This window comes from Theropithecus gelada, chromosome 1 (assembly GCF_003255815.1).
Source record: "Theropithecus gelada isolate Dixy chromosome 1, Tgel_1.0, whole genome shotgun sequence".
In the NCBI taxonomy this organism is placed as follows: domain Eukaryota; kingdom Metazoa; phylum Chordata; class Mammalia; order Primates; family Cercopithecidae; genus Theropithecus; species Theropithecus gelada.
The window spans coordinates 213,938,910-213,965,822 of NC_037668.1; the positions used below are offsets into that span (position 1 = coordinate 213,938,910).

Below are 26,913 nucleotides of genomic sequence, written 5' to 3' on the forward strand. Positions count from 1 at the left end.
CTGTAGAAAGTTTGTGCCAATTTGTATTTCGCTGGTAGTAATGTTAGTGCTTCTTTTAAACACAGCTAAGAAAACACTCCTTTGTCATTTATATTTTATTTTGGGGTGGGGGTGGACAGAATTTTGCTCTGACACCCAGGCTGAAGTACAGTGGTGTGATCACAGCTCACTGCAGTCTCAAACTCTTGGGCTCAAGTAAATTCCCCACTTTGTCCTCCCAAAGTGCTTGGATTACAGGTGGGAACCACAGTGCCTGGCCTATTTGTGAACATTTCAGAGATCTCAGTCCATCCTGGGGTTTAATCTTTTGATGTTATCTTATTATTCTTTTACATTTGTCATTTTTATATACATTTTCTTTTTTAAAAAATAAACCCTTTTTTAAAGCCAACCATAGATGCTTTGGGCAGTCACATTTATGGGTTCCATGCAGAGCTGTTTTAATGGTTATGTTATAGTGTTGTGTGAAGATTGTGGCAGAAATAGAAATTACAAGTGTGAAGATGATGCAATTATTTTAAAAGTCTGTATTATTTATAAAAGCACGTGCACTATGATTACATCTACATAAAACATTCAAAGAAAATTTAGAAATAGGCTGAGCGCGGTGCCTCACACCTGTCATCGCAGCACTTCGGGAGGCTGAGGCGAGTGGATTGTTTGAGGTCAGGAGTTTGAGACCAGCCTGGAGAACATGGTGAAACCTCATCTCTACTATAAATAAAAAAGTTAGCTGGGCCTGGTGGCACACTCCTGTAATCCCAGCTACTCAGGAAGCTGAGGCAGAAGAATCCCTTGAATGAGCCAAGATCACACCACTGCACTCCAGCCTGGGTGACAGACTGAGACTCTACCTCAAAAGAAAAGAAAATTTAGAAAAGATACACAGTGGATGCTGTTATATTACGGTACTGATTAGTTATTGTTTTTCTTATCTCCATACCTCATAACAATTCTATAGGGTTGTGCTATTATTTTTTAATAATTAAATGATCAACACAAACCCAGATATTGAGAGTTCAATTCAGACTACTGTCAGTAGATCTACTTTTTATCCAGCCAGTCAGTTATCTTATAAATGGTTCAAATGAGTTAAAATAGATATTAAATGGACATCTTAATTGGGCACAGTGGTTCACACCTGGAATACCAACACTTTGGGAGGCTGAGGTGGGAGGATCACTTGAGCTCAAGAGTTTGAAACCAGCCTGGGCAACATAGCAAGACTCCATCTCTACAAAAAAAATTAGCCAGATATGATGGCACTCACCTGTAGTCCAGCTACTTGGGAGGCTGAGGTGGTAGGAGTGCTTGAAGTAAGGAATTGAAGTGTGCAATGACCTGTGATCACACCACTGCACTTCAGCCTGGGCCACAGAATGAGATCCCATCTCTTTAGGTAATTAAATAAATAAGGCCTTTTCATTATTTCCTTAATAGTAATAATGTGTTTATTGTTACCTAGTCCAAAAAGTATTTACAATGATTAGGAAGAAAAGATATAATAAGAAAATAAAAATGTGCTATTTCAGTGAAAAGATTAAAGAAAAAAAGACAATACTGAAGTGGAACCAGGAATGAGACTAATCAAAAACATATATTCCAGAGTCTCCAAACGTGTGGCAGGTGGGCCATGTATGAATTTCACTGTGTTTTTTTAATAGCCAAAATGAAAAGCACATCTGATCAACACAATATATATTGTCCCTGAGATTAAAAAAAATAAAACACAAATGGCCAGACGCAGTGGCTCATGCCTGTAATCCCAACGCTTTGAGAGGCCGAGTCAGGTGGATCATGAGGTCAAGAGATCGAGATCTTCCTAGCCAACGTGGTGAAACCCCGTCTTTACTAAAAATGCAAAAATTAGCTGGGCGTGGTGGCACCTATCTGTAGTCCCAGCTAATCTGGAGGCTGAGGCAGGAGAATCGCTTGAACCCAGGATGCAGAGACTCCATCTCCATCTCAAACAAACAAAAAAACCACAAACTCAAATTACCATCCAACTATTTAGTTCTTTAGACAGAGCTGTGAAATTCTAAGATCAGGAATAAATGTGTCTTCAGAGCCCTCCTACACAAAATATTGTGTAATGGGATGGGCATTTTCAGCAGTCTTCTGTAGACTTGGGAGTCTTGTCTCCGAGATCACATCCAAGCATAGTTCAGTTGAGGCAATTCTTTTTGAGGTCAGTAGGACAAGGTGTAGAGTCCTCTGCTGGCCTGAGATAGATTTATCTACATAATCTAGGGATAGATTTGATTTGATTTGATTTTGTTTTGTTTTGTTTTTGAGACAGGGTTTCACTGTGTCGCCCAGGCTGGGGTACACTGGTGCGGTCACAGCCCACTGCAGCCTCGACCTCCCGGGCTCATGCAGTCCTTCCGCCTCAGCCTCGAGTAGCTGGGACCACAGGAGTGTGCCACCACACTTGGCTAATTTTTCATCTAAAAATTTGTTTTCTGTAGAGATAGGGTCTTGCTATCTTGTCTTGGCTGGTCTCCAACTCCTGGGCTCAAGTAATCCTCCTGCCTCGGCCTTCCAAAGTGCTGGAGTTACAAGCGTGAGCCACCACACCTGACCAGGATAGATTTTAGAGTGGTTATAAAGAAATCAGTGAGCTGCATACTTCGAGGCAATTTTAATTTTTAATATTTTTTCCCCTTCATGCAAACTGTGATATCAGATGGGAGATTGTACTTTATGGAATATCTGGGATATAGTTACCCTATTTTGTTACTTAAATATGGGTCTGCTGGCCTTGATAGACAATTGAGTTGGGGCAGTGCTGATCGTTTCTTATTAAGAGAGGAACCTGAACTCAGATTAATTCCCACACAGATGGACGTCCTGTCTCTACTCACAGAGAAGCCAACCATGGAATGAGAATAGCAGCAATTCCTCTCAGACAGTAATAATCTAGGTTCTGCATTAATATGCAGTCCGCCCTCCGTGCCGACGAGAACCTGCGGACATGGCGAACTAGATTATCAAGTGCAAGGCTGCAGTTGCCTGGGAGGCTGGAAAGCCTCTCTCCATAGAGGAGATAGAGGTGGCATCCCCAAAGGCTCATGAAGTTCGAATCAAGATCTTTGCCTCTGCAGTTTGCCACACCGACACCTATACCCTGAGCGGAGCTGAGCCTGAGGGTTGTTTTCCAGTGATCTTGGGACACGAAGGTGCTGGAATTGTGGAAAAGTGTTGATGAGGGAGTTACTAAGCTGAAGGCGTGTGATAACTGTCATCCCACTTTACATCCCACAGTGTGGAGAATGCAAATTTTGTCTAAATCCTAAAACTAACCTTTGCCAGAAGATAAGAGTCACTCAAGGGAAAGGATTAATGCCAGATGGTACCAGCAGATTTGCTTGCAAAGGAGAGACGATTTTACATTGCATGCGAACCAGCACATTTTCTGAATGCACAGTTGTGGCTGATATCTCTGTTGCTAAAATAGATTCTTTAGCACCGTTGGATAAAGTCTGCCTTCTAGGTTGTGGCATTTCAACTGGTTATGCTGCTGCTGTGAACACAGCCAAGTTGGAGCCTGGCTCTGTTTGTGCCATCTTTGGCCTGGGAGGAGTTGGATTGGCAGTTATGGGTGGTAAAGTGGCTGGTGCATCCTGGAATCATTGGTGTGGACATCAATCAAGATAAATTTCCAAGGGCCAACGAGTTTGGAGCCACTGAATGTATTAACCCTCAGGATTTTAGTAAACCCATCCAAGAAGTACTCACTGAGATGACTGATGTAGGAGTGGACTGTTCCTTTGAATGTATTAGGAATACATTAGAGCAGCATTTGAGGCATGTCACAAGGGCTGGGACATCAGTATAGTGGTTGGAGTCGCAGCTTCAGGTGAAGAAATTGCCACTCGTCCATTCCAGCTGGTAACAGGTCGCACATGGAAAGGCACTGCCTTTGGAGGATGAAAGACTGTAGAAAGTGTCCCAAAGTTGGTGTCTGAATATATGTCCCAAAAAGATAAAAGTTGATGAATTTGTGACTCACGATCTGTCTTTTGATGAAATTAACGACGCCTTTGAACTGATGCATTCTGGAAAGAGCATTCGAACTGTTGTCAAGATTTAATTCAAAAGAGAAGAACAACGTCCATCCTGTCGTAATGCGACGGGAGCAGCCTAACAGGCAGGGAGAAGCGCCTCCTAGACCTTCAGCAGTTACTCCAGAGAACGGTGTGATGTGTGTCATTCATGAATCTCTGTAATCAAGGACAAGGATAATTCAGTCATGGACCTGTTTTCTGGACTCTCCTCCACATGAATAATTGCTAGCTCATTAAGGAATATTTTAACATAATAAAATTAATTTCTACAAAAAATATTACAGACCATTGGACAATGAAATTTTCTTGCATATGGAAGAACCAGAAAAAATATTGATCTGAAATATTTTAAAGTGGGAACCAAACCCTCAACTTACCTGTGAAAATCTCAGTGAAGCACTCTTAGAATGCCTACCTTTGAGCATTGTTATTTTATTTTCTAGTGGACACACTATGATAAATTATTTGTGGATTATAGCTCTGAGTTATTTTAGGTGTTGTTATATTTATAACCTAGTGAAAAGATGGGGAAATAGCTGCTAAAAGTAACTTTTCTTTTTCTTAAGCTAGCAGGCCTGTAGCCTACTTACACCACTTTTAGGTTGTGATTTTAAAGTTTCTCATATGCCTATGGTAGAAAGCTTGTATTTGTTTTCTTTAATAGGAAGACATAATGTCATTCAGCAAAAGCCAAAACAGACCTTAAGAATTTAAGGATGTGGAATGGAGCCACGAAAATGCATCCCTGCCTTAACTTAAAAATAAAACTGTGATTTGCTCTGTTAAACAATTCTTATCCATCCTGACCTTGTCCTTAATACTCACGGTATGTTGATTATTTATACTTGACATTCCTGAGAGAACCGGGGAATATAGGATATGGTAACTGGTAGCTAGAAACTCATATACCCTATTTGGGAAAATAACAAATACATTCGTGAAATGTTACACACACACACACACACACACACACAGAAAAAGACATTTATGGATGGTTGAGGAAATAGCACAGGGCAATTGTTAATTGAATGCAAAACCTGTTGACAGACAGCACAAATGCCAAGAAAACTCAGTTTGCTCAACTACTTATAGTCATACAAAGAGCACAGAAAGATTTAGTGCTGGTTATGTAGAGATGATGTGTACATGAGATAATGATTTTCAATTCCTCTGAAAAGGATTTTTTAAACAAAAAAAGTATGACCATTGTAATCAAACACAGATTTTTGAAAGTCAAAACAAATACTATTCATGGCATATGACATTTGAATATCACCATGTAATTTTTGTAGTTCTTTTCACATGTCATTTACTCTTGCCTCATACAAGCTCCCCCAAAAAGACAAGGGATACATTTTTCCTGATTTACTGATGAGAATATTGAGGCTCCACAAAGTGATGAGATTTGCTTAGGGGGAGCGATGAATATATCCTAGGAATTTTACCTACTCCATGTTTTTTCTTTAAATAGTTAATTATCAATAGGTTTAGACATAACAGATAACCTGATACCTTCATTTTCTATATGGTACCCATAAAGTTTCCTTTTGGTACCTTGCTAAACAAATGAAGAAAGTGAGATTAGCAGCTGCAGCCTCTGCCTCTATTGACCAGCCATCTTTTTTATTTATTTTTGATAAATGTGATAACTCAGTAGGCATCAAGTGGCTTTTTTTTTTTTTGAGATGGCGTCTCGCTCTGTCACCCAGGCTAGAGCACAGTAGCCTGATCTTGGCTCACTGCAAACTCTGCCTGTCAGGTTCAAATGATTCTCCCACCTCAGCTTCCCGAGTAGCTGGGATTACAGGCGTGTGCCACCATGCCCAGCTAATTTTTGTATTTTTAGTAGAGATGGGGTTTCACCATGTTGGCCAGGTAGCTCCCTATCTCAGGTGATCTGCCTGCCTTGGCATCCCAAAGTGTTGGGATTACAGGCATGAGCTACCACGCCCAGCCTCAGGTGGCTTTTCTGTAGTCATCATAGCACTGTCCAGAGCTAGGGGACATTTACAAGACCCATGTACACCCTTCTCATCCTGAAGGAGTTTGCAGTCAATTCGAGGAAACGTGATATACACTCAGGACTAGGTGGCAAGCCACCATTTTGGATGGTACACATCAAGTGTTGAAACGTGGGGTGGCAGGTGTGCTGAGTTAGCTGTCTGATTCAGGAGTGGCCTTTCAGCAGACCCTTTCAGGGTCTGATTCAGGTGAAATGGGACTTCAACTAGATTTTTAAATGATTGATTAGACTCCTTGAGTGGTAGAGCGTTCTAGTGACGTGAAGCTTGGTTTAGGAAATGAGAAATGAATTTGGGAAGGAAGATAGTAGGGATATAGGAATGTTGAAATGATATTTAAGTTGAAGAGTTGGGATTTGATTCTGCAGACGTGGAGGACCCATGAAAGAAGTCTGTTTTGCTTATTTTCTGCTAGTGGAGCTATGTGATGAACGAGAGGCTTTGAGATTACCGTTACAGCCCAGTAATATATCACAGTTCTGAGGCGTGGTTCAGAGACTGGGGGACTGACCAGATACTTTTGTTTGTTTATATGAGGTTTTCTAGAGTGCTTTTAGCATGCTTTGTATTTTGGTGAATGATGAAACTCAGTGAGATAGTTTATCCCCTTGGTTGTTGGTGGTCCCTCTTTTATACGGAACAAACTATGTCTGAGGCTGTTAGTAGGATGATGGCGCTCTAGAAAAACAGTCTTTTTGTGGTTGACCATGATGCCAGGTCTGGAGTCTCTCAGTCACTCCAGCCCCGCTTCTCTCCACCAACTCCCAGGGGAGCTGGTAGGCCAAGCATTTTTCTAAGCATGCTACATATATCGTATTTTATGCACGAGGAACCGAAGCTCAGGCTTAGAAGCATGCTGTTGTGGCCAATTTGGTTCTGCTATTCTGGAAAATATTAGGAGGGCAATGGCTGCAAAGATTTAAGATAGGTTATTTTCTGGGGCCGTGTAGAGTAACTGTAGCTAAAGTAGGTATCATCACCACTAACTGGAGGGTGGCGAAGAGTAGAGTGGAGAGGGCGTTACATTTCAGAAAATTTTCTTTCTTTTTTTTTTTTTGAGACAGGGTCTCACTCTGTTGTCCAGGCTAGAGCACAGAAGCACAGTCATCGCTCATTGCAGCCTCGACCTCCCAGGCTCAAGTGATCCTTTCACTTCAGCCTCCTGAGTAGCTAGGAATAAAAGTGTGTGCACCATCCCTGGCTATTTTTTTTTTTTAATTTTTAAATATTCTGTAAAGGTGGGGTCTCACTGTATTGCCCTGGCTGGTCTTGAGCTCCTGGGCTCAAGCAATTTACCTGACTCACCCTCCGAAAGTGCTGGTGTTATAGGCGTGAGCCACATGCCTGGCTACAGTTCAGTTGTTTTCTTAAGCCATCACAGTATCCATGTTACCTCTTTTTTTTTTTTTTTTTTTTTTTGAGACGGAGTCTCGCTCTGTTGCCCAGGCTGGAGTGCAGTGGCCGGATCTCAGCTCACTGCAAGCTCCGCCTCCCGGGTTCCCGCCATTCTCCTGCCTCAGCCTCCCGAGTAGCTGGGACTACAGGCGCCCACAACCGCGCCCGGCTAATTTTTTGTATTTTTAGTAGAGACGAGGTTTCACCGTGGTCTCGATCTCCTGACCTTGTGATCCGCCCGCCTCGGCCTCCCAAAGTGCTGGGATTACAGGCGTGAGCCACCGCGCCCGGCCCATGTTACCTCTTAAGAACTGACCTGTCAATTTAATCATGCACTGCTCTTGAATAAGTGAGTCTTACCTATTCCCGACAGCCTTGCAATTCACTGTTTTTAAAAAAATTATTTAAAAAATTTTAACTGTGGCAAAATACACAGGACGTTAATTTCCCACCTTAACCATTTTAAGTGTCCAATTCGGTATTGTTAAGTATATTCACATTGTTATACAATCAACCTCCAGAATTTTTTCTTCTTGCAAAACTGAAATTCTGTACCCATTACTTTGCAACAACTTCCCATCCCCCATATCCCCAACCCCTGACAACCACCATTTGACTTTCTGACAATATGAATGTGACAATACTACGTATCTCATATGGGTTGAATCATAAAGTATTTGTCTGTTTGTATCAGGTTTATTTCATTTAGCCAGATGTCCTCCAGGTTCGTCCATGCGGTAGCATGTATCAGAGTTTCCTTCTATTTAAAGGCTAAATAATTTCCCAGTTTATATATATATGTATCACATTTTGTTTATCTGTTCATTCATGGATGGATACTTGTGTTGCTTTTCCCTTTTGGCTGTTGTGAACAATGCTGTTATGAACATAGGTGTACAGATATTTCTTTGATTCCTTTTTTTTTTTTTTTTTTTTTGAGATGGAGTCTCGCTCTGTTGCCCAGGCTAGAGTGCAGTGGCACAATCTGGGCTCACTGCAAGGTCTGCCTCCCGGGTTCCCCCCATTCTCCTGCCTCAGCCTCCCGAGTAGTTGGGACTACAGGCGCCGCCACCACGCCCAGCTAATTTTTTTGTATTTTTAGTAGAGACAGGGTTTCACTGTGTTAGCCAGGATGGTCTTGATCTCCTGACCTCGTGATCCACTCACCTCGGCCTCCCAAAGTGCTGGGATTACAGGCATGAGCCACCGTGCCCGGCCTTAAGATCCTATTTTTAATTCTGTTGCGTACATATCCAGAAGTGTAATTGCTGGATCATATGGTAATTCTATTTTTAATTTTTTGAGGAACTGCCATATGTTTTCCATAGCAACAGTATCATTTTACCGTATTACTAATAGTACACAATGCTTTCAATTTCTCCACATCCTCGCCAGCACTTATGTTCTATCATGTTGTTGTTGTTGTTTTGGATAGGGCCTTGCTCTTTTGCTGGGCTGGAGTGTAGTGGCGCGATCATGGCTCACTGTAGCTTCAACTTCTGGGGCTCAAGTGATCCTTCTATGTTAGCCTCCCAGTAGCTAGGACTACAGGTGTGTGCCACTATACCTGGCTAATTTTTATATTTTTGTAGAGATGAGGTTTTGCCATGTTGCCCAGGCTGGTCCTTTATTTTATTTCTGTTGTTGTTGTTGTTGTTTGTTTGTTTTTTAAATAATAGCCATCCTGGTGGGTGTGAGGTGATCTCATTGTAGTTTTGATTTGTATTTCCATAATGATTAGTGATATTGAGCATCTTTTCATGTGCTTGTTCACTATTTTGTGTATCTCCTTTGAAACAATGTCTATTCAAGCCCTTTGCCCATTTTAAAATCAGGTTATTTGTTTTTTGGTGTTGACTTGTGGGAGTTCTTTCTATATTCAGGATATTAAATCCTTATCAGAGTTGATTTGCAAATACTTCCTCCCATTCTGTAGGTTGCCTTTTCACTCTGATTGTGTCCTTTGATGCACAGGAGTTTTAAATTATGATATAGTTCACTTCATTGATTTTTTAAAAAAATTTTTGTTGCTTGTGCTTTTGTTGTCCTATTCAATAACTCATTGCCAAAAAAATGTTATGAAGTTTTTCCTGTATGTTTTTGTCTAAGAGTTTTGTAGTTTTAGGTCTTATGTTTTGGTCTTTGTTCCATTTTGAATTTTTGTATATGGGGCAAGGATTTCCTGGGTTTTAATGAAAGCAAATCTCAAATGAAGTTTTGCCCAACATATAAACATTTATTAAATATACAACATTAGTTTGCACAAGAGCCTATACAACCTGACTTGAGAGTCAGAGCACGGCCAGCTTGCCACGCTGGTAGGTGCTTGACCTCGCCTTGTGTGAAAGGTCCATGTGATACAAACACCAAGGAATAGGACCCTGTGCCCGACTGCTGGCAACAGGCAAAGAGACATCCTCCTAAACTAGAGGGGGAGGCAGCACTCTCAGGCTGTCACACCTTGACATCACCCCTTGCCTGAGTTTTGTCCTTTTTAATTGTGGGCATGTTCTCTGATGTCGTACTCAATCTACTTGCATTGAATTCCTTCAGGTTCACCAGTGACAGCTCGTACCTAATATTTATTATGTTAATTAAAGCCACTAATTTCAGCAATAAAAAAACTGTTTCTGATATTCAGTATGCTAAATAGTGCAGTTTCTGGTGTTGGTCAAGATGGGATAGCTGGAAGATATATGAGTAGCTTAAATGCTTAGCCAGGTCTGAAATGTGATCCTTTCTGATCCAAAGCTGGCTGACCCCAGGAATCTGAATTCTCAGTTAGGGCTAATGACTGTCCCTAAATGTAAAGCTTAAACTAACTGGTCTCTACATTGTATCTCCAGCATGCTGGAGATTATTTTATGAATTTCTTAATTTGTTAAATACAGAAATAGCAACATCCATCAGATTACTCATTTACTTTGTAGTCTCGACCCAGGGATTACAGGGGTTTTTTGTTTTTCACTTCTACCATACTGTTCTTCTCTTTGCTTTACTTGACGTGGATCAAAGGTATTAGGGAAATACACTCAGAAAAATGTCACTAATAGAGGGCATGCATATATTAAGCATATGCATCCTAAAATGGCTGGACACACTGTTATTCTGAAATCCTAATGAGCAGTTTTCCAAGGTGTTTATAGGCCGTGAAGCAGGCTTCCTTGTGAGATTTGTAGTTTGTCTCCTGGCCCTAGGTATAGTACTAGCTGCTTTCTCATTCTGTCCAGATTCTGTGGTTCTGTAGCTGGCGAGGTCTTTCTTGGCCAGAAGATCCCTATTCAATTCTTTTTTTTTTTTTTTTTCTTGGCAGGTTCATTCACTTTTTCATGGTTTCTCTCCCAAACAGTTTCCAACCTGGACCCCAGAGAAGTTGGTTTCCTGGGTCTTTTGTGGTTGAAGGCACGGGAGCTATTATTGTCCTGTGGTGCCCAAGTACAGCCTGTCCTTTAACATTCCCACAAGTATATAAACAATTTTAAAAGGGATATCATATTCAGATGAATTAAAGATGCTAGTTCAGGGAGTTCTCTGATTGAGTGTCTGAACTGTCTGATTTTATAATTCCCTGCGGGGCTATATAGCCTCTCTCCCTCCAAAGAAAGAGGCGAAGGTTTTACTATAGAAATGAAGTTGAGGCAAATGTGGTTATAAAGATAAAATGACTGCGTGAAAAAAAATGTGTATCTTAGGAATCTACACTGAATAGTATAAAATGCTGTTTTAATGTTTAATATATATATATGCATATATAAGTAATATACATAGAAATGATTTTGCAATATATTAGTCATGGCTTATTTTTTGGTAACCGAATTAACAGCATTTCAACATTTTTTATTTTTAAATATAGCAAGATCAACTTTATACCTGGGCTGCAGTTAGTCAACCCACACACTCGTTGGACTATTCAGAAGGGCAGTTTCCTAGGCGAGTCCCATCCATGGGGCCACCATCCAAACCTCCTGATGAAGAACACAGGCTCGGGGATGCTGAAACAGGTAAGTGTTTCCTTTGTCTTCAGAGATAACTGGAAGAGGCAAGATAGAGAGATATACGTTTTATTAAATCTTAATTTTAAGTAATCTTTAATTTTTAATTGTGTGGCATTCAGATATAATCTTTAAGAAATTTTTATTTTGGGGTCTTTTCTCTCTTTGTTCCTTTTGTTGTCTTAAAGTATTTTGTGTTATTGGCTGGGAAGATAGCGTGAGATTAGCCTCAGGTTTATTTGGAGGAGTTCAGCAGGATGATGACCCCCTAGGCTGATTTTAAGAAAACACTTTATATTTGTCATACAGAATTGAGAACCATATTTGTGGAATAATGCTTTATGGAATATGATTGTTTTCTCCCTTTTCTTCTTCTTCTTTTTTTTTGACAAGGTCTTGCTCTGTCACCTAGGCTAGAGTGCAGTGGAGCAATGGGTTACTGCAGTCTCGACTTCCCTGGCTCAAGCAATTCTCCCAACTCAGCCTCCCAAGTAGCTGGGACCACAGCCGTGCGCTACCATGTCCGGCTAAATTTTTTGTAGAGCCAGTCTCACTCTGTTGCCTAGGCTGATCCAGACTCCTGGGCTAAAGCGATTCTCCATTCTCCTAAAGTACTGGAATTACAGGCATGAGCCACCGCACCTGGACTTTTCTTCATTTTGTTGTAATAAATTCCCAACTTCTTCCTGGTGGACTGACCAGGCATAAATATTGATTTCTGAAGCATGAGTGAGGAGTAAATAGAAGAGCATCATTGCTATTCATAGATTTCTCCACTAGATTTTCCTAAATGGTAACATAGATATTAGAGTTAAGAATTTTGATTTTTTTTTTCTGATTGACTCATAGAGAGGAAGATAGTCATTAGAAACTTATTTTGGATGCATAGTAGAAGAGCATAACTTAAAAGCATGAAGCTTGGGCTCTGCCAACTTATTAGCTTTGTAATCTCAGGCAAATTTCCTAACAACTGTATTCAGTTTTCTCATCTGTAAAATGGTGATGAGCATAGCATGTACTGTGTAGGGCTGTTTTGAGAATTACAGGCATTTGTATGAAGCATTAGAATGCAGAATGCAGTGCCTAGCTCAGTGTATTTAATATTATTTATTATAATTATCACTGTTTCATGTCATTGCCTTATTCATGAGGTCCCTTTCAACCAACAATGACCAACAATGTAAAAGGTTTTATTCCAGTCCCCCACCCAAAGTTCTGCAAAGGGAACCTTGCCTCCCATTTTTATCCCCGTCTCTGCAGGGATGTATTTGTGCCTTTTTTTTTTCCACCAATGCACTGAAATGGGGGCCCACACTTGACCTTGAATCTCCCTTTTTAAGCGTCCAGTGCTTTTGAAACACTGCGTGGTATTCACTGGGTGGGCTATACTCCCTGAAACGAACAAGTGAGAGAGAAGGTGTAGGAAATGCTGTTCCAGGAAGGACGCTGAGTTTGTCATAACACTTAGAGACAGCAGTTTCTCAAAGGCCAAGGCAGACTTCCTTTAAGCAGAGATCTTCAGAGATGAGAGACCTCTACCATGATAGTGCCTGAAAATCAAGGAAGTAAAGAGCCTTTTAGTTTTAAAGGAAAACACACAATTAAAAGTATTGATCCCATTTTCTACACTACTCTATTTATGATCACATTTAGTGATACAAAATACTTAGGGGTAGATATAGTTGAATTAATCAATTGTGTGGAGAGTCCTGTTAACAGTTGTTTATATCCCATGTTTTGCATCATTGATTGGGTGATATTTTCCTGTTTTCTGTTCCCTACTGTATCATTCTCAACTTGTTTAACTGAAACATTTATATGATATTCTTCAATTTTAGGGCACTTTATAAAACATTATAAAACATTTTATGTTGCTGGCATATATACTGGTGGAACACTTGACTCAAAGTTAATTGAGTGTGATCATCTGAATTTTACTTTGGTTAAAGATGAAGTTGGAATTGATACCAGGAAGTTTGTCACCTGGTTTGTGCTTCATGATTTATTGTAGCTTGCAAAATGCCAGAGCAAGTGATTTTTAATGAAATAACTTGTCTCCTTTTTAAAAATGCATTCTTGAAGAGGATGATGGAGGTAAGAAGTAATTTAACTTAGTGACTTATTTTTCTCTGGTTGATCTATTGTAGCATTTTTTCATCAGAGTGATCTAATGGGTCTTTCTAAACTTTTTCTGTTGTGACTCCCTGACGTTCATTTGGAAAGACACTTCCATGAGACAGCCTCATTCCCAGAGCCATACCACACTCTCTTCTAATCAGTCAGTTGTAAGAGTGGGAATGTCAATATCATAGGTAAACTTTGCCTACAGTCTCATGTTTTACATCAATCACAAAGTTTGATAATATAATTATTAATAGTAATGATCTATTTGTAGTTAACTGATAGGTGCATATTCTTATGTGGTGACATCATGGTTAAATTCACTGTATATAACACATGACCTCCCCTTTTTAAAAAAAATTTATTTGTGGGTTCTTACTCTTTCACCCAGGCTGGAGTGCAATGGCACAATCTCAGCCCACTGCAACCACCACCTCCTGAGTTCAAGCGATTCTCTTGCCTTGGCCTCCCGAGTAGCTGGGATTACATACGTCTACCACCAGGCCAGGCTAATTTTTGTATTTTTAGTAGAGACGGGGTTTCACCATGTTAGCTAAGCTGGTCTCGAATTCCTGACCTCAAGTGATCCACCCGCCTCTGCCTCCCAAAGTGCTGGGATTACAGGCATGAGCCACTGTGCCTGGCTGACCCCTTTCTATTTTAATTCAAAGTAAAAGAGTTCAATGACATTTTTTGAAGAAGAAGAAGAAAGACTTGCAGGTCTAGCTTAGAAAATGGAGGACTTTTTTTTTTTTTTTTTTTTGCTTGCTTCGTTTGTTGTTTTTTGCAGCTCATTTTGTTGTTGTTGTTGTTTGTTTTTGGAGTGTCACTCTGTCGTCCAGGCTGGAATGCAGTGGCATGATCTCAGCTCACTGCTACCACTGTCTCCCGAGTTCAAGACGTTCTCCCGCATCAGCCTCCCGAGTGGCTGGGATTACAGGCGCCCACCATCACGCCAGGCTAATTTTTGTATTTTTGTAGAGACGGGGTTTCACCATGTTCACCCAGCTGGTCTTGAACTCCTGACCTCAGGTGATTCACCCCCCATCGGCCTCCCAAAGTGCTGGGATTACAGGCATGAACCACTGCGCTCGGCCTTTTTTCCAGCTCTTAAAATTGGTTACCTAATTCACATGTCCAGCTAATTCAGATTTGTGGTACTCTCTCTTCTGCCTTTTTCGTGTATCTCACTTTAACTGCATAGGGAGCATCTCACTTTAACTTTTTCATGATCTCTTCTGTGAAAGATGGTTTTTTTCTTCCTTTATGGGTTGGTGAAGGAACTGCCCCTTCTTTGTATGAATTGGAAGGGCTGAGGCTATGGTGAGGTCTTGGTGCCTCTTCTCACCAGTGAGTTGCAGATTCCTGGCAGTCCTTTGCTCTCATCCTAGCTCCCTCTGCAGTTGGCATTGCCTCCACAGATGGGCCTAAGGTGTTAGCATTGACCTTTTGAAGTCTGCAGAACACCCCTGAAGGATAAGACTGGTTGGGAAAAAAGGAAGTCATATGCTTCACATGTTGGTGGCATTAAACAAATAAAAAACCAAAACCAGTTGGTGACAAAAACATTGATAGAAAGAAACCCTTTCTATTTATCATTTTCACTTTATCTTCTCCCTCAGTTTCCCTTGCCTATACATAGCACGCACCCACCCATCCATGGCTGTTTTCCACTCGTGGGCTCTTTTCTGGAGTCCCATGACATCCTGTTCCTGTCTCTGTCATCTGAATGCTTTATGTATTGAATTTTTCTGTTTATATATATACATGTCTTCCCCATCAGCTTTCAGAATTTCAAGACTTTCCGGTACATAGTATATACTTAAATATTTGAGTGAATGATGAAAATCTTTTGCTGGAAAAGATCTAAATAAACATTTACGTAGCATATTAATGCAAGATTTGAGGGAGAGTTTTGTATGGGCTAAAACAGTTCATGGACCAATTTCGGGGCTCAATACCAAGTTTCAAAGGTCATTCAATAGATTTGAACAACATCAAATAATGAACTTGAGTTTTCAAATTCATGGAGAACCCGGAGCAGGAGCAGGTGTGTAGATGTGCATAGGGGCTTTTGATCATTGTCGTTTCGTCTATGGAAAATCAAATCCCTCACCTTTCTTTGAAAATGTGAATGGCTGAGAGGAGACAGAGAACTGACTTTTTAGAAAGAGAATCAAGGCACAGAAAATCCTAGAAGAAAATATATGGAAGAGGATCTGGTAGAAACATGGTAGATGACTTCCTGCTGCAAGGAATAAAAGAAAAGAAAGAAACAAAGAACCATGGCAGGATATTTTCAGGTGAAAATCCTTTAAAATGCAGTTATGCACTGGCTGAGTACATTGTAATTCACCTTTGTTCCAAAAAAAGATTTGAGCAGCTTATAAATATGTAAAATGTACAAAAGGATCCTAAAGGAATAAGGAATATAGATCAAACTAAAAGGAATTTAGGATGGAACAATAAAATGAAGCTGAGCTAAGACAGCCCCGTGAAATGCATCTCATAAGGATCTGCCATTTTTCAAGGTAATTGTAAAGCAGAAAGGGGAATGTGAATGTCTTCCTCAGTGTCCATGAGATTGAAAACACAGTCACTCAGAGAAGCACAATTCGTATCCCAAAGAAGTGTCTCTAATGGTTCTTAACAGAAAAGATTCTGTGCCGTGCAAGGTCAATACAGTATCAACTCATTTCTTTTCTTTTTGAGACAGGGTTTAAGTCTGTCGCCCAGACTGGTGTGTAGTGGCATGACCTTGGCTCGCTGTAGCTTTCACCACCTGAGCTGAAGTGATCCTTCCACCTTAGCCTCCCGAAGTGCTGGGATTAAAGGTGTGAGCCACTATGCCCAGCTAATTTTTTAAAATTTTTTGTAGACATGAGGTTTTGTCATGTGGCTCAGGCTGGTGTTGAACTCCTGGGCTTAAGTGATCCTCCCACCTTGGCCTCCCAAAGTGCTGTGATTACAGGCATGAGCCATCATGCCCGGTCCATTTCTGTGTTTTGTTCAAATGTTTTCACATAAGTTTGGTTGAGATAATGCAGAAATTCTGTAAGGGACCAGGGGAGACTTGGTAGTATTCTACCTTTCTGAGCCTCTCACTTAATCAAGGAGTAAAATGTACTGGAGTAGATTGACTGTATCTCCCAAAGATAATTCTCCATTTTCAACATGTAACTACATTATATATAGATAAAATATATTATCTTAGATAATATATATTATATGATTGGCTTATGATTATATATTATATATTAATTATATAATATGTTGAATTGAATATATATTATATAGTGTATGTATGCATGTATATATACATATATGTATATATACGTGTGTGTATATATATACACGCATACATATAGTTTCTATAAAATTGGCCTTCCTTTTCTCCTGAGCTAACTATAGCCTAGGTGTGGCTATATTTTGTTGACAATGAGAGGCAGAGCCTCAATACTATTAAATAATCAAATAAGCGGATCATGGAATTGGCCTCATTTAGGAAAATCCAAGTATTTAACCTCATCTTCATTTTTGGAAAGACATGGTATATCAGAATTAAAAACATCTTGCATTTATTAGGCAGCCAATCATAAGTCATGCTATTTAAATGAAATTTAATGAATTATGTTTCAGTTAAATTGACTGGATTTGAATCAAATGGTATATACCATTAAAGAAGCTATCATATAATAATTTTATGTAGCTGCATTTGAACTTAAAATGCCAAACTATTTAGAGACTACTTCATTCATTTTTAGAAGGCATATTTTGTATATATATTTTAAAAGGCTGGTTTATTTTCCCTTTTTAGCAGAGACGCATATCCCGCTCATTGCCTTGTCTTCTCTCTATAAATACACAGCTCATCCAAGTATGTTTTGTTTCATGAGTGAACGGCTTATTTTGTGATGAAAAAGAGGTCACTCCTGAAACATATTTGGTACCATAGGGAGTCCAGAATTTTAGATTACGCTCAGAATTTTATGAGGTAACTTTTTAAAATGGAATATTTAACTTTTTTTTTTTTTTTTTTAAGGAATTTTTTTTCTCCCTCTCTGTTTCTGCTTCTTAATGATTTTTTTTTTTTTTTTTTTTTGAGACTGAGTCTCGCTCTGTCACCAGGCTGGAGTGCAGTGTCACAATCTCGGCTCACTGCAACCTCTGCCTCCCGGGTTCAAGTGATTCTCCTGCGTCAGCCTCCAGAGTAGCTGGGACTACAGGTGCCCGCCACCAGGCCCGGCTAATTTTTGTATTTTTAGTAGAGACGGGATTTCACCATATTGGCCTGACCTTGTGATCCACCCGCCTAGGCCTCCCAAAGTGCTGGGATTACAGACATGAGCCGCTGTGTCTGGCCTGTTTTTTTTTTTTTTTTTTTTTTAAAGAACATTCTGATGTCTTAATTTTAAGGATGGGTGAAGGAGGTGGCAGTTTTAAATGTACCCTTGAGAGCTCTCTTACTGGGTTACTCTTTGAAAATAATAACCCTTCTAGTGATGAATATTTGATGGAGATGGTCAGTCTGTCCTAGAGCTGGGTTTAAGGCAATTCCTGGATCCTGAGAGGAGGAGAGCATTGGGTACGAGGGCGCCGGGAGTTCTGGGAGTGATCATTTTCATTTAGGGAGCGCTATGAAAGTTGGAACCAAGCTGATAACTCAGATACACCTATCTAGTGACTCCTCTCTTCAGCCATTACTGGTACATCAATTTCTCTCTGCTCCCTAAAGGACACTTTTGCCATTTTTCATGCTTCCCTTTACTTTCTCCCTCCTATATCTTTTTCCTTCTATTTCTCTTTCTTTTATTCTGTATTGTTTTCTTTTTCCTTATCGTGTATTTTTCTCTCCTCTCTCAGTGGTTCTCATTGATTTTCCCTTTATTTTTCAGTAGAGTTATTCTGTACGTCTCATTCCTCTTAAAATCGTGACCCTCTAGAACTCCTATTTTCCAGCTTATGATTTTGAAGACAGCATTTCAACCTACAAATTTCTCTTTGATGTTTTAACACACAGATTCACACAAATAAAAACTACAGTGAAATGGTTAGGGATGGGAGAATGAATTCAGTTCGGTAGCTATTGAATTAGACAGAGAGAAGCTGAAAGTTTGGGTGTAGGTGTGCAGAATATTTTGCTGATGCATCTTTCCAATAAACGTGGTTTTCTAAGTATGTTTTTCTGATAAACTGCACTTGTTCTTTACCATCAGAGCCCAGAAGTTTACTTTCTGGGTTTGGTTACCGGGTCAAGGACTATAGAAAAAAGCTAGAAAGCATTTAACTCTTCGTGTACCACCAGGAGAGCCTTTAGGCTCTTATTGCATGATCTAAATAGAAGAGGAAGAGAGACTTTTCCCCACTGGTACAAAGCCAAGACTTGTCTTGAGTCTATTGTGTTTGGGAGGGTTTGGAAGTGATGAAAAACAATAGAAAATAAGAGCATTCTGGAGTTTGGATTTGCTTTAATATTAACTGTTAACTAGCTTTGCTGTTAAATATCTTTATTAAAATTTGGCTAACTCTGGTGTTAAGTTCAGAGTAGAGATTTGTCAATATAAGAGAGAAGAATCTCTTTTTGATTAGCTCAATGATATACTATATTTGTCTGGGGAAATGGTTGTATTTTAAGGCCAATTGTTTATTGCCACTGTGACACTTATTGGTAAGTGACTGCATCATGCTATTCTCAATGATTTTTGTTTTAAAATATATGCTCTTAGCTGAGATTCAGAAAATAGCGAAAGGCAAGGCAATATCTATATCGTCTCATGTAAAATCCTTACTGTCTCTTTCTCTGCCCAGGATACCCAGCTTTTCATGGTGGAACCCACTTTCATGGTCTCATCATTGCTTTGATCTTTCGTGTTTCTTTCATTCACTCCTACAATTACTCAACAAATATTTTAAGCACCTACTAAGTGCCAGGCACTATTTGGATGTGGGGAACACAACAAGGGGAAAAACTGACAACAGTTCTTGCTTTCACAGAGTTTATGTTCTAGTGGAATAACAGGTATAAATAAGTAGGCAACCAAATGCATTATGGAGTATATATGGTGTGATGATCCAGGTTACGAAGAAAGTAAGGGTGAGTGTGTGGTGGGTGCTAAGGAGTGGGTGGGGTTGCTGCTTTAGCAAAGCCCCGAAGGAAGCAGCCACAGAGTGGGGCTTGCAGATATTGGGAAGAAGAGTGAGTGCAGTGCTCTGGGCAGAGACAGTAGCCACTGTGGCTTTGGCAGCCCTATGGAAGAAGCATGACTGGTGTGTTACAAGACAAGCAAGCTGGCCAGGGTGGCTGGCCTGGTGAGCAAGTTGGTACAGATGTAGGTGGGTAGAGAGGCTAGTGAGTAACACTAGTTGAAACCAGGCCTTGTGGGCCCCTGTGGAGACAGATTCTCATCTGAGTGAAATGAAAACTTTCAATGTAGCTTTCAACGTAACTTTCAATGTAGCTTAACAGTATGTTACGCTGTTTGAATACTAAATGCCTTTTATTTTTCTGTAGCATTGTCACTTACATCAGCTACCATGCTGCTAAATTGGAAATGTCAAAATGACCATAAAGAGTGACTGCTGGCTGGGTGGGGTGGCTCATGCCTGTAATCCCAGCACTTTGGGAGGCCAAGGTGGATGGATCACGAGGTCAGGAGTTCGAGACTAGCCTGGCCAACATGGTGAAACCTCATCTCTACTAAAAAAATACAAAAATTAGCTGGGTGTGGTGGTGGGTGCTTGTAATCCCAGCTATTCTGGAGGCTGAGACAGGAGAATCCCTTGAATCCGGGAGGCAGAGGTTGCAGTGAGCCAAGATTGCACCACTGCACTCCAGCCTGGGCAAGAGAGCGAAACTCCATCTCGAAAAAAAAAAAAAGAAAAAAAAAACCCAGTGACTGCTGTGCCTTGTGTCCAGGGTCTGGTCTGCATGCCAGTCAGGGGAGCAACGTGACAGTCAGGAGATAGAAACTCTCATCTTCACCGTGCCAACAACCGCTTGCGTTATAGGTGTTGAATTTCTCCTCTGAAAGGTGCGGAGGATGGATGAGATTAGTGGTTTTTCAGGCTCTGATTCATGGAGCGTGAGGGATCCCTTGAAGGCCCTTTCATTTTTATTTTTCTCGTAAAGGCCCTTTTACTTTTCAATTTGCATGCAAGCTTCACTTAGAAGAAAGTGCCCTCTAGCTTAAGAAAAAAAAATCCGTGACTTGGTTATGCCTTAGGTTTTTTTAGCATGATGAATTTGCAGTCTCGTAGAATCTCAGATGACATGAGGACTAAAAGAGAAAAACTGCTTCAGAAACCCTCCTTACTCAGTGTCTCTTGGTAACAGTGTTCATTATCTCTCATTGAAATCAAGGGGCAATTTGACAACAGTTAGACAAGGCTTTTGAGAGCCCATCCTTCAACCTTGGTGCGGTAGCTTCTACCGTGATACAGACTTCAGCTAAGTGAATAAGATACTCTGTGAAAGTCTTAGAAGGACTTTCTGGCACAGTTTAGAAACTAGCAATTGAGACAAATAAGGATAGTTGATATATAGAGAAGGGCTTAGGAATATCCCAATTTTAAAAAATGACATGGGCACTCTCATTATATGTATTATATATACTGAGAAGTAGTCATATCCTAATAACCCAGTTATATAATTGGGAGAGAGACTGGATAGTTTTGGTACTTATGGTTAATGATATATTTTACTGAAAGTTTTATTTTCTGATTGAAGAAATAGGAAAATTATCCTTTAAGATACTGACTCTCTGCTTCCTTTCCAAACTAGAATCTCAATCTGCTGTTTCGGAAACTCCCAAAAAACGCTCGGATGCTGTCCAGAAGGTAAGACAATCTTATTAGGATGTCAGATTCCCATCTGTCTTATTTGTCTTAAGATTGTGACAGACTCTGCGATTTATCTTTCCATCTGCCCGGCTGGCTAGGATGCCCCTGTTTTCCCTAAGCCTGCAGCGGAATCCAGTCAGGCAGAAGGGGATGTTTTCTTCCATTTATTTTTTTTGCGTAGAAAATCAGCCTTGAAGTGGAACTGAATACAAGCTTTTCAGAAGCTGTTTTATTCTATATCCAGCCAAAGAGTTGGGCCCAATGACAGCTGGCTCCAGCAGGAAACGGTGGCCACTCCAGGGAGAAGTCTGCCGAGATGCGCCTGCTCAAATAGTCCCATGGCTATGATCTTTAAAAAAAAAAATCTGTCAGAGCTTTGCTAAAGTCAAATAAGATTCTTATTACTTTGGTGGATGAAACATTAATTAGTATCTGTTTAATTTCCACAGAAACTTTTTTTTTCCTGTTACTGTATTAGTCCGTTTTCACACTGCTGATAAAGGCATACCCAAGACTGGGCAATTTGCAAAAGAAAGAGGCTTGTTGGACTTACAGTTCCACATGGCTGGGGAGGCCTCACAAGTTTGTGGCGGAAGGCAAAGAGAAGCAAATCACATCTTACATGGATGGCAGCAGGCAAAAAAGAGCTTGTGCAGAGAAAGTCCCATTTTTAAAACCATTAGATCTCGTGAGACCTGTTCACTATCATGAGAAGAGCATGGGAAAGACCAGCCCCCATGATTCAGTCATCTCCCACCAGGACCCTCCCCAACATGTGGGAATTATGGGAGCTACAAGATGAGATTTGGGTGGGGACACAGAGCCAAACCATATCAGTTACCCAAAAAGCCAAATTTTGTGTTTTTTTTTTCTTATGCTAAAATGGATTTCTTATTTTTTTTTTTTAAAAAAAAAAAGGCTGCAAGAAAGGAAACATTTGTATGGAATAGTAATTGTGAATAGCAATTGCTTTTTTGGATATAAAACCATTTGCTTAATTTACATTTTCACCCAGCTATGCTTTTGACAGTAACTTCGTTTTAGAAATGAATAGTAAAAAGATGTGTTCTGTTCTGTTGGTGGTCTAGGAGAAAATGAGGAGACACATACCTGGGTTTTACACCCGGATCTATTTCTGATTAGTGTGATGACAACATGTTTAGATTACCTGGGACATAGGGTTCTTCTCTGTAAAATTAAATTATTGCTGATCTCTGAGAAGTCATCAAAGAATAAAGTAACTTCCCTTCGGAAAAGAATCCCTGTTATACGTGAAGGTTGTGCTCCCCCTGGAGGAGAAATTGGGGTATAACATTGGTTGAAAACAGCACCTGGGTAATTTTCAAAAATGCAGTGAGATTAGCTATCCTTAAGGACAGTTCATTTAAAAAGCAAGCTTTTGCAGCTTATTGTTATGGGAGCAGAGGCCTACATCAACTTGGAGAGGCATGGTGGGCTCAACTGATGGTCCCTTAATTATCTGCAATGATTAGCCCGCAGCAAAAAAGATGAAGAAAGATAAAAGGTAAAAAGAAATAGTAAGGTCAGCAATTATTAAGAAAAATAGTACCCTCAAATCTTCCCTCACTTTTTAAGCCTTTCTTTCATGGAAAGCATGGCTAAATTGTGATTTAAAGGAATATATTAAGTTTTTCTAAATTCTTATGTCCAGGACGTGTATGAATCAATTGTTATATATGATAATGTCAAAGAGAACCTGAACAGGAAGTATTTGATAATATCAACAATGATAAAACATGTACAACATTGCTTTCTATATTATGCTATTTCAAGATATATATTCATGTGTGTAACATTATAGAGTGTTTTTCCTGAGCGATGGACCATAGTAAAATATATTACAATGGGGCTGGGCGCGGTGGCTCACACCTGTAATCCCAGTACTTTGGGAGGCCAAGGCAGGCAGATCACAAGGCCAGGAGATCGAGACCATCCTGACTAACAAGGTGAAACCCTGTCTCTACTAAAAATACAAAAAATTAGCTGGGTGTGGTGGCGGGTGCTTATAGTCCCAGCTACTCAGGAGGCTGAGGCAGGAGAATGGCATGAACCCAGGAGGCAGAGCTTGCAGTGAGCCGAGATCGCACCACTGCACCCCAGCCTGGGCGACAGAGCGAGACTCCGTCTCAAATATATATATATATATATATATGTATAGCAATAAGCAGAAACCTAATGGAGTAGGTTATTTTAAAACACTTGATTTTACAACTTGAAGACTCAAGGGTGAAATAGGTTGAACAAATGTTACATCTTATCCTTGTCGACAGTGAAGTGTCTAGAAGTCAGGAAAATTAATTGAGAGGTAACAATATTTGGAAGCAATCGAGATTAAGCGCCCAACAATGACATCACTTACTTTTGCAATCATTAACTCTTTGTCATACATTTATTTTATGGGCTGATTCTTTTCTTAGATGATATGGGTGTGTTTCATGACAGCCTAAAGTAAGTGTCCATAAAGGGGATACAGAAAACTCAAATTAATTGTCAATCTACTGTATACCTCTTCTTTCACTCTATTACCTTAAGAAATCCTTAACAATAATCTTTTAAAGTAACTCTTATAATGCACATTTAACTAAGAAAATGATTATATGAGGTAAAAGTAACTTGCATAAGATCACAGGCTTGATAAAGGATAGACCCACTATTTGAGTGTAGATCTGTTTGATTTTATACTTATACTATGATAAAAATTATCCTTTTACATGGATAATCACCGTATGCCAAAATCATCAGATGAATGAGATGAGAAGTTTATTCTAAATTTATTTTATTATATTTAAATGATACCATGTATGAGTCAGATGTCAAGATACATTATAGAGGCAAATAGGTATATTGGTTCACTTATACGTTTTGAAGTTTTACTAGAACTTTGATATGCTGAGTTGTGTGAATTTTACTAACTTTAGTGCTTTGTTATGTAAAAAAAAAAATATATTTTTCATGGCAAGTCCTTGCTTTTTCCTTCTTAGTCACTAGATGGCAGTTCTGTATCTCTAAATCACCACTGCGGATGGAAATGAGAGGTTTGAAGGCAGTTTTCTCAGTGTGAGTGATGAACCTAAGAGATTTTTCTGGTCCGTCCAGTGTTGCCTGCGTTCTTCTGTGGTCGTAATGCGAGATCCCCAGGACTGCTTAGTGAGAGGCTTGCAGCCGAGTTGGAAAGCATCCTCTCTAAGTTATTCTTCAGATGTGCGTTCAGGCACCTGTTCTCTCAATCTGAGCACACTGGAATTTATTGAATGAGTTTTGACTTTTACTCTTTCTGTAGTTAATAATTCTGAGAGCTCAATATCCCTAGAAAAAACACATGACTCATAAAGCCTTTCCTCAGCTCACAGGAGTCAGAGGCTGTGGTGTTGCCAGAGGGTCTGATGCTTAAAGCAAATACAGCTGGCACTCGAGTGAAAAGAACAGACTGTAGCTACTCCTTGAGTGCTTTTATTGATGACCCTGTGGAATTAGGTTTTCAAATAAAATTACATTCTTTAGACCTCACTTACTGATTATTTTAATTTCAAGTAATATGCTCTGAAAATCTGCTATATCTGAAGAATTAGGTCATAAAACTGAAATGCGACTGTCTTTTGATTCTGTTTATTTAAATCCTTTGGCATTTGAAATATTTAAACTGTAAAGCCTTTTACACTCTATAGTCTATAATAGCTTAGTGTCAATTATTTTATCTAAGAACATTTGCTTCTAAGTTAAAGATTGGTGTATGGTAACATGCTTCACCTGGTAGCTACCTGGTTTCTAACTTTTTGCTTTTGAAATTATATATAAAATTTTTGTTTCAAAGCATGTTTCTAAAACTCTTGACATCTTTCTAATGTAAATGGACTAGTTGGAAAGGAAATAGAATAACATTTTGATTTTTAAAAACTCCATCTTTGGGTAAGAAAGAATTGAAAATAACAGGCAATCGAAAGTCAGGTCTTTGCACATTATAATATTATTTATCAATAGTCACATCCATTACAAAGTGCTCGATAATAAAAAGGAATTATACAATATTAGCACTGTCTTCCCCCATATGTTGTATGGTCTATGTGCAAATAAATTCTCAAGTGTCAGAAAAACTCTTTGCTCTGATCCGCCCTGCCAAGTCTCCGCATTGTCCAATCTAACTGCAAATGTATTTGAAGAAGTAATTTTTTTTTATTGGATCTCCTTAAAGTATCTGTTATAGTACTCTTTATGCAATGGCCACTCAGTTCCATTAGTTTCAGAAATAATTTAGGAACAAGTCAAGGAAACAGATGGAGTAATGTGGAGTAGCCTCGTCGATGGGATGGTCTTGATTACTCAGAAGCAAAGTTTGAAGAGCAAAAGAAGCATTGGTCAGATCCAAAGAAAGTGGGGGGGGGGGGGGGGAAAAGTAATTTTGAAGAAATAATGCTGGAGACTTAATAAAACAAGCCATTTGAATTAGGGTAGAATGTCTTAGACATATAGAAGGGTTCTAAAGAAACGTTGTTGAATGTGAGGTCTTTCTCAACTCCAAGGCAAAAGGTAATATGAATTTGCAAGGTAATTGGAAACCAACAAAACAATAACCCACAAGACAAGTAAATAACTAAAATAAGGCAGGGTAAGAAACACAAGGAGAGAGAGAGAGAGAGATGCTTGGGTCTGAAACCATGAGTTAGTTATCCTTGAAGTCTTCCTCAGTGTCTCATCATTCTTAGGTCCTCAATAAATAGTTTAACCAATAAATACTCTGACCAAATGAGTCTGGGAAGGGGCAAGCGAGAGATGGTTAGGAAGGGAAGAGAAGACAGGATACCCGTGGGGCGGTGCTGACACTGAAGTTAGGTAGCATTTTGAAAGGTATTTACCATACTATGGTAACAGAAAGAAATTTTTTTTTTTTTTGGTGGGGAAAGAATTTTTATTCTGTAGAAATTCGAAGGAGCTCAGAAAAAAGTATAGACGTTTTAGCTTGGAAATAATAATAAAAGAAACTCTTCTATGAGTTTTAAGAATGAAAACCAGCTAACATCTGGAAAGTAGTTAGAACTTGAGATGAGAATGTGAAGAAATAATTGGATGTCACAGATTGTTTTTGTTTTTCCTTGGGGTGGTCAGGCTTGGAGGTGAAATGAAGTAACATCTTTGCTCTATTGCGTTTTGGATGGTGTAAAACTAGTTTGCACTATGCAACATTATTAATGGCCTGTGGAGAAAGGCAAACAGTCCAAGCAGCTAATCCAGTGGGGGTAGTGGAGCTGATAAAAGTTCTCTGCTTATAAAGCAGGCTTGTCCTTTTTTGACCATCTGCTGGCCTACTGTGTGCAAGGTATTTGTGGTAGATATTGAAGGAAATACGAAGAATTATAAGACAAAGTCTTGGGTATTAAGAAGCAGACAGAAGAACATACCTCTTTCATGTACATGAAATGATTTGCAAGATGCAGTGTAATTCTGCCAAGATAAACTTAACAA

General features: G+C 39.6%; 1 protein-coding gene and 1 pseudogene across 2 annotated transcripts in view; both read left to right on the plus strand.

Annotated features, from left to right (window-relative positions):
• FMN2 (formin 2) overlaps nt 1-26,913 on the plus strand; it is a 399,343-nt gene that overhangs the window by 77,445 nt on the left and 294,985 nt on the right. For both annotated transcript variants that reach the window (XM_025363337.1, XM_025363416.1), the window contains exons 3-4: nt 11,337-11,484; nt 21,377-21,432. In XM_025363337.1, coding sequence (XP_025219122.1) covers nt 11,337-11,484; nt 21,377-21,432 — 204 coding nt within the window. The remainder of the gene's footprint in view (nt 1-11,336; nt 11,485-21,376; nt 21,433-26,913) is intronic.
• On the plus strand, nt 2,975-4,332 carry LOC112610229 (annotated as a pseudogene).